Here is an 8,788-nt window from a genome sequence, read left to right on the forward strand (position 1 = left end):
TTTTTTTTAGAAGTAGATCACCAGGTCCTCTTTCATAGTCTATCTTATTCTGGAAGCTCCACTGAAACCTGTCCACCATGGTTTTTGAAATACCAGTGGCATAGCTTCCAGCATTACAGCAACACACAAGCCACCACAGTACAACAAACTGACAGACGATTGGTTACTATATGACCTAGCAATTGAACTCCTAGGTAGATAGCCAAAAGAATTGAAAACAGATACTCAGACAAATACTTGTACATGAATGTTCATAGCAATGTAATTCACATTAGTAAAAAAAAAAAAAGGTGTAAACAACCCAAATGCTGAGCAATGGGTGAACGGATAAACAAAAACTGTGGTATATCCGTACAATAGACTATATTCAGCCATAAAAAGCAATGAAGTACTTACTTGCCACAAGGTGGGTGAACCTCAAAAAGTTATACTAAGTGAAAAAAGCTAGACACAAAAGGTCACATATTATATGATTCTATTTATATGAAAAGGAGCCCTGGTGGCACAGTGGTTATTTATAGGAAATATCCAGAATATGTAAATTCATAGAGACAGAAAGCAGATAAGTGGTTTCTAGGGGCTCGGAGAAGGAAAGAATGGGGAGTGACTGCTTAATGGATTCTGAGGTCTCCTTTGAAGGTGTTGAAAATTGTTTGGAACTAGATAGAGGTGATGGTTGCGTAACATGGTGAATGTACTAATTGTCACGGAATGGTACACTTTTTTAAATGGTTAATTGTATGTGAATCGCACCTGATTAAAAAAACATAAACTGATAATAAAGGAAAGAAGGAAGGAAGAAGGGAGGGAGGAAGGAAGGAAGGAAAGGAAAGACAAGAGACAAAGGCAGTGCGAACAGGGGCGTCTTCCCTCTGCAGCAGCAGTTGGGACTATGTTCCGGTCGCATCACTGCTCTGGCGGAGAAACGCGAAGGTGCTTTTAGCGTGGGTTTAGCTTAGTGGAAGCTCCACAACCTGCAGTGCTGGGCCTCGGCCTGCAGGTCCCTGAGCGCGGGGCCAGGTTTCGGGGGGCAGCCCCACGTTTGGCCTTGGCTTCGCAATCTGCTGTCCGTGAGCCTTGGCCGAAATACCCAACGTCGCGGCGCTCGGGACTGGAGTCAGTAAGTAATGGAAGCCTGGGCTTGCGAGTGGCTATCAACCACGATCTCCCTGGAGTTTCTATCCACCGTTTTTAACTCATTTCTAAAACCTGGTTTTTCACGCTTTATCATCTCTGAGATCGGGATGTGTTTTACACTCCATCTCGTCTCGTATTCTAACGGCAGCGTTTTCCTAAGTGGTTTATGAAACCACGTGAAGTCTCCGACTCCATTACATAAACATTAACAATTTTAATCACGTAATTGTGTGTTTCTTAGTTGATGTCTCCCGCTGCCCCCACTAGATGCCTGGCCCATGATAGGCGCTCAATAAATGTTTACTGGATAAATGAGTAAGTGAACGAAGGAACACTACTGTTCTTATTCGAGGCTTGGCTCTGCCATTTGTGGGCAGTTTGACATAAGGAAAGTAATGTAACCCTTCAGAGCTTCGTTTTCCTAGTTCACAAAATGGCTGTAATTAGGTCAACAGCACCCAGAGGGTGCGAGGCCCCATGAAAGAGGAAGTACTCGGCTCAGGGCCTGGGTACGCCTGAAAACCCGACTCAATAAAAAGGCACCGAAACTGGTTGTTGTTATTAACTTTTATATCAACGTATAAATGGAAGTTTATAATTGGCTTTTGCGCAAAAGAGAAATAGATACATGTAAAGACGAAATCTACTGTTAAAAACTGTGCCGGAACTAAGCAAGCTGGAAAGAATTGGGGACGGCCGGGAGGGTGAACAGCCGGGTTAAAACTTCCCACGAGTGAAGATCAAAGGCTTCAAACTTCCTTCGATGATAGAAGACCGAAGTATTCAAATGTTGACGACTGGAGATCGCAGACTTACAGTTGGGGCTGTCTGCGACCGGCTGAAAGTAAAATAGGCATTAGACACTAGCAGGAAAAGAGGTGCGGCCCATCCCCTCCCTTCTTGAGGCCCCCCACCGGATATTCAGGCACTCATGGATAAGATTCTGGGAAGTGGGTCGCCTGCACGACCGCCTCCTCTCAATATCCACCAACCCTCGGCACAAAGTTTGTCCCCCCGAGTCGAGGCCCGGCCAACCGCCTCTGCGCCTTGAGCCTCCGGGATCCCGCAGCGCGTCCACGGTCCCGCGGTCACCGCTCAGGCGCGTCGGCCGACTGCGCGCTCCGGGCCTGTCCCCGCGCAGGCTGGAGAGCGCGGCCGCGGGCCGTCGGGGGATGACAGAAAAGCATTTGAGTATATGACTAGTGCGAGTGCTTGCCCAACACAACGCCCAGGCTCAGGGAAGTGAAGACGCCGCGTCGCCCTTTGCGCGTCCCAGGCCTCTCTTGCACATGGTACAGCTCTTGCTGGTTCGCTCGGAACCAGAGGCCACCTAAGGCTGTGGCGCGGCTTGGCAGAACAGGAACCTTCGGCTCCAATCGCATCTCCTCTGTCCCCTGCTCCACCCCAACCCTCCCTCACGCCCACCCCGAATGGCTTCCTAGCGTGTCTAGAACAAAATCCATGCTTACTGCTTTGCCCTACAAGATCTGGCCTCTCCCTCCGCTCTGATCTGGTCCTGTACACGCTCCAGCCCGCCTTTCCGTCCTCTAACCCACCGCGTTCATTCCCGCCGCAGTCTTCGAACTTGCGGGTCTCTCTACCTCCCGTGGCTGCTCTCTTCCTGCCACTCAGGTTCTCTGATTGCTCTAAGATTTCCTCCCCTCCTATTCACGACTTCATTCTTTATGCTCTACATTGGTTTTAAAACTCATTCTGTAAAAATAGATTATTTTTCGTAAAGTTTATTTCCTAGAATGTAAGCTGTTTGAGGGCAGGATTCCTGTTCTGTCTCATTCACCGTTGTATCCTCAGCACCTAGAACGGGGTTGATCGTAGAGTAGATCTTAACCAAAAAATGAATTGTGCTGGGGGTAGAAGCTGGGGAGAAAGAGAAGGAAGGAAAAAAGGAAGTCCTCTGGGGCTTCGCTAAGGGCCAAAGAGCGCAGTGCTTGAGTTCTGAGCGGACAGATGTCATTATTTTCAAAGCCATGTTTTACTGTAATTAGTCATGCACATTTCAGTATTGCTTCATTTATGCATATTTTGATAAAAATTATTCCTCCTTAAAAGAAAAAAAAATTCAAGTTAGTTCTTAAGGCAGATGGAAGTGGGCAAAACAGAAGGCAAAGAGGACCACATACCATCTCCCTCGCTCAGCGACCTCGAAGAAACCGGAAGGTTAAGAAAGGAGAAAGGAGTCTCCGCCTCCCGGAGAGTGCGGCAAATCCTGGTGTGCAGAGTGCGTGCTGGGAGCTCAGTCCCAGCTGCCCCTCAGAAGCCCCGGGGGAGCTCTGGACAACTCCACCACAGAGAGCGGACGTCGGATTTGGTAGAGTTGTGCAAAAGGCCGGAATCCGGCTCATAACGGATCTTCCCCAGATGATGCCACCCGCAACGGGTTTGGAAATCGTGGGACTGGTCTAGCCACCTAGGTATGCGGATGGGGAAACTGAGGCCCGGTGAGTGGATGTGGCTGACCAGCTAATTTAGAGGGAGAAGGGACACTACACCTCTAGCCTCCTGGATCTTCAACGTTCCACAGTCTAGGCCTTGAGCTGCGGTGAGGGCGGTGTGCGTTTGAGTGGTGGCGTTCTGTATATGAGTGTGTGTGTGGAAGGGGTGGGTGTGTGGGTGGGTGGCCGGGCATGAGAGGGGCTTTCACGTGCGGACGTCAGTCTAGGGCTACTTCCCAAGTGTAGCCCTGACCTGGCGGCGTGATCGGGAGACCCGGATTGTCCCACAGATTGGCCGTGTGTGAGCTGAGACCCGGGACCCTGCCCCTCCAGGCCCAACTTTCTCGTCTGGGAAAGCGCACTGGGCTCTAGGAGCTCTCAGAGTTCAAAATCTTAGATCCTGGGCATCCGCCCTCACCTGCTGCACCCTCTGCGGCATCTGCATGGGCATGGCCGCGGCCTTCAGTCTCCCCCGCGGCCGCACGCAGGTACCGGGCGACATCGCGGTGACCCCGCTCCTCAGCCAGGTCCACGGGCAGGCGACCCCAAGCGTCGCGCACGTCCAGCCGTGCCCCGGCGCGATGCAGGACCATCAGCGTGTCCAGGAAGCCTTCCCGCGCGGCGTCGTGCACCGGTCGGGTGAGGGTGACGGGGTCGGCGCAGTTGGGCTCGGCGCCATGGAGCAGCAGCAGCTCGGCCACAGGGGTGCTGCCCATCATCATGACCTGCCGGGAGAGCAGAGGGGTCAAGGCGACAAGCGAGAGCAGGATTATTCTAAAGAAATACTTATTTACGACGCCCCGAAGCCCCAAGATCATAGATACCCAACAGTGAGGCGCGTGGAAGTCACAGATGTTGGTTACTCTTCCGTTACTCCCATAGTTACCACCCCTCCCCCAGTTCTACACATTCTGCCTCTCAGTAGACATTTAATTGCATTATATTCTCCAAACATTTGCAGAGCTCGAGCCCCAGCTAGAACACTGCCAGAGGCAGAGACAACAATAAAAAGGTGATGGGCAAGCTGGCTTTTACCACTGCCTAAACATTCTGTATTTTTTTTCCCCCCCTCATTTTGAGATGAAATTAACCACAGAGATTTTGTTTTGTTCACCGCTGTATTTCCAAGCCCAGGAGGTGGTAATTGTCAACGTATATATATATACAAATTTTTTTTTGCAAAATATTAAGCTACTGTGAACTTAAATTTCAATTTCTTTAAGTATAAAATGAAAAAGTTTGTCTAATTAGCCTTGAAATTCCTACCTGTGGTAGGCTGAATAATACTTCCCCCCCACCAAGATGTCTGTGTCCTAATCCCCAAAACCTGTAAATATATTACTTCACATATCAAAAAGAATTTTGCAGATATGGTTAAGTGAAGGATTTTGAGATGGAGTGATTACCTTGGTTAATCTGGCTGGGACCAATGTAATCACAAGTGTCCTTATGAAAGGGTCACAGTCAGAGAGAAGATATAAGGATGGAAGCAGAGGCCACAGAGAAGATGCTACAATGCTGACATTGAAGACAGTGGAATGGGCTACAAGCCAAGGAATACAGGTGGCTTCTAGAATCTGGAAAAGGGAAGGAGATGGATTCTTCCTAGAGCATTCAAAAGAAACACACTCTGTGGACCCATTTTAGACTTCTAATCTCCAGAACTGTTAATATAATAAATTTGTGTAGGTTTAAGCTCCTAAATTTGTGATATTTGTTACAGCAGCAATGGGAAACTAATACACTCTCCTACAGGAGATGCTCACCTCCTTTGGTTCTTAAATCATCTTTGAAACAAAATCATTTCCAAAGAGGAATTTTTAAATGGTGTGCACCATCACAGCAACCTTAGAATTGGGGTGCTACATGATGGGTGGTGATGGAGGATTCTTTTTAGTATAACCATTATCTAGCTATATTTGCTTGGGGATAAAATTAAACCAACCTGTTGCTGTCGAGTAGATTCCAATAGTGACTGTATAAAGAAGAATTAGTTATGGTCTGTATCAATTAAACACAAATTATTTTTATATGTCCAAAGCAAGGAAAAATAATAAATTATACTATGGTGGTTGAATCCTGTCTAAAAAGTGGGGAAACCGATTGAGTTTTCAAAAGGACTAGGGAAAATATATGTGAACCAAACTACAGCTACAAAAAACAAAATATTGCAGCACAGTTTTTGTTTATCCAAGTCGTTCACTTTGGTCATAAAATTGGTCTTGATCTAAGATACAACTATTGGTCTCTACTTGTATGGAGCAAAAGGGAATGAGGGAACCAAAGGCTCAAAGAAGAAACTATTCCACAGGGCTAATAGCCCACATGAACCACAGCCTCTTCTGACCTGAGACCCAAAGAACTAGATGGTGCCTGGCTACCACTATGGACCCTTCTGACCAGGGACATAACAGAAGGTCCGGGATAGAATGGGAGAAAAATGTAGAACAAAACTCAAATTCCTAAAAAAGGCCAGACCTACTGGACCCGTAGAGACTAGAGGAGTTCCTCCCCCCCAGACCCCCGCCCCAGACTACTGCCTTAACATACCCTTTGCACTTGAACTGAAGCTATTTCTGCATGTTACTTTAAGCCAAATAAGGGATCGGCTTATCAAATAAACAATATTACCTGCGAGCAATGTGCCCCCTTAAACAATTAACTATACAAGACCAAAGGGTCAACATTTACTGAAAAGCAAGCACGAGAAGGCAAGAAGGGGAAGGGAACTTAGATCAATGTTAACAGAACAAACAGAATAGAAATAATGAAAATGCTGACACATTATGAAAATTGCAACCAGTGTCATGAAACAATTTGTATAAAAATTGTTTAGGGAGACCTAAAGACCTAATTTGGTGTGTAAACTTTCACATAAAACACAATAAAATATTATTTAAAAAAATAAAATACTATCCACATGACATAACCTAATAAATTAGACTACTAAAAAAAAAAAAAAAAAAAAAAAAACCCTAGTCTTAAATGTTTTTCTTATACTTTACCATAAGAAAAAAGCTGAAAAGCAACCGGGCATTTAAATATTGAAACTATCTCAAACAATCAATTAAGCCAGTATGTGTAGGGTGCTTAAAATCCATTTGGTAAGAAATTAATTGGAATCTAGTTGTTTTAAAAGAATTTTTATAAACTATTCTATATTTAAAACCTATTTGAAGTTTTAAACCAAAGTCATTTTGCCCTTTTTTCTATGTTCTTATCCCCTTATTAAAAATTTGTAAAGTGTAATTATCCAACTTTCTTTTTGTATCTAAATAGATAAGGTCTCTCCTAATACATTCCAGGACTCTCAGGCCAGACTCCCAGTCTCCAGGCTGCTGGCAAAATCTTGGAGCTATTAAATTGTGAATCAAACATTATTTTTGAAGGACTCACCCTTATCTTTTACAACTATCCAGCCTCTCTAGTTTCAAGATCTCTTCCCATTTCAGGTCCCCAAAAAATCTCAACTTTTAAGGCATTTTAATTTTATTTTTGTATCTGTACTTTAAAGTGTACAAAATATATCCTTTGTAGGACAGATTCAAGAAAAGAAAATTGATTTGTGAAGTCTGAGGTAGAGTTACTTTCCTTTGTCTTACAGAGTTTTTGCAATGGGCATTTGTTTCACATAAATTTTCTTTGTCAGAACTAGAAATCATTGTCACCACTGGGAACCAAATTAGGCTGGTGACTGCCAGGAAGAATTCGTTTTTAGCCTGAGATTTAGGAAGTTAGTGAAGACAAAACACACACAGCCCTCCTTGCCCCCCCCCCCCAAACACACAACGGAGGGGGAGGAGGGAAATGGAATTTTCCAACAGCGAAGAATTGAAAGTAAATTAATCTACATCAAGTAAGTTAAAATAGCAAAAATAATAGCAAATACTCTCAAGATGGTAACTAAATTGGAAATACTGTCTCAGGCGAGATCACGATAGATTTTTTTTTCTTTTCATACAGGTCTGTATGTCCTAATTTTTTTTTTTTTACAAGCATATATTTTCCCTACTTAGTCCTAAGTTCTTTACAACAAGAATACATTTTTCCCTACTCAGTTAAAATAAAAATAAACACAATATGTAGTTGTTTCTGAACAATTTAAATCGATATTTTATTCCAACATACGTGGCAGGAGATTTCCACCGAAGTCCCTGTAGCAAGGAAGATGATCAGCTCTATCCAGGGGTCTGTGAGTTTGGGACTACATAGTCCCAGTGAACCTTAACCTTTCTTTAAAATCTCGCGTTTTATCTCAAACATTCACAGATTCTGCATCTGATAAACAATATAACTCGGTCTATATTAACACACATATGCTCCCACGCGCCAGATCGTCACACCACTCCAGAGATCTTCACCCCAAGTGCCCCCTCCTCTCCTGGGCTTCCCCAGACCCCAGGGCGTCGCCCCGAGGTCTTTGACCCCAAACTCCGTCTGAAAAAGCCCCGGGAAGTGTCCCCTTTTCCAAGAATCTAAACGTCACCCGGTTCCGATTCCCCTGCAAACCTAGTCCTCCAGAGCAGCCCGCCATCCCCTCCTCCCGCTCCGGACCTGCCACCTACCTGGATCGGGCGGCGCCCGTAGCGGTTCGGCGCGTTAGGCTGCGCCCCCGCCTGGAGCAGCTCCCGCACCTCCTGGGCCCGGCCTCGGACAGCGGCCGTGGCCAGCGAGTCGGCGGTGGGCTCCATGCTGCTCCCCGCGGCCGCACTCCCTTGTCCCCTCGTCCCCTTCCTCCCGCCGCCTAGAGCCCGGCGCCCGACCCGCCCTCTCTTGACTGGCCCGCCCCTCGCTTCCCTCCTCCCGGCAGGCGGAAACCCGTCGCCCGAGCCCCCGCGCCGCGGCCCCCTGAATCGCTCTCCCCACCCTTGCTGCGGGGCCCCGCGCCTTTCCACTTCCAGGAGCACCGTCACGTGGTGTCCTCCGAGGACAAGAGAACGCGATAGGAAGGTGCCTCCTGAGGTCGCCCCACGCGGCAGGCTGCAGCACGGCCCCCGGCTCCCCGGGGAGCGAGACCCGGCCGGAAGCAGTCCACTCCCAGAGCACGAGGACGCCGCAGGAGCAGGGAGCCCAGAGCCCCTCCTCACCCACCCTCTACCCGGTCCTCCCGCCGCCCCACCCTCACCGTGCTGTGTCCCCTCCCCCTCGATCCAACGGAAGCGCACGCGAGTCTCTAAGCGAGTTCCCTCTACTAAAGC

At 47.2% G+C, this 8,788-nt stretch overlaps 1 protein-coding gene across 1 annotated transcript; it reads right to left on the minus strand.

The window, feature by feature from the left end:
- Window positions 1-1,943: 1,943 nt before the first annotated feature.
- On the minus strand, window positions 1,944-8,290 carry LOC101345867 (cyclin-dependent kinase inhibitor 2A). Its single transcript, XM_004373561.3, has 3 exons — window positions 8,156-8,290; window positions 4,009-4,315; window positions 1,944-1,975 (listed from the first exon to the last, which is right to left on the minus strand). The coding sequence occupies exons 1-3, from the start codon at window positions 8,279-8,281 to the stop codon at window positions 1,950-1,952; spliced, it is 459 nt and encodes a 152-aa protein (XP_004373618.2). The 5' UTR covers window positions 8,282-8,290; the 3' UTR covers window positions 1,944-1,949.
- Between the last annotated feature and the right edge of the window lie 498 nt (window positions 8,291-8,788).

This window comes from Trichechus manatus, unplaced genomic scaffold (genome assembly GCF_000243295.1).
Source record: "Trichechus manatus latirostris isolate Lorelei unplaced genomic scaffold, TriManLat1.0 scaffold00025, whole genome shotgun sequence".
NCBI classification, from domain to species: domain Eukaryota; kingdom Metazoa; phylum Chordata; class Mammalia; order Sirenia; family Trichechidae; genus Trichechus; species Trichechus manatus.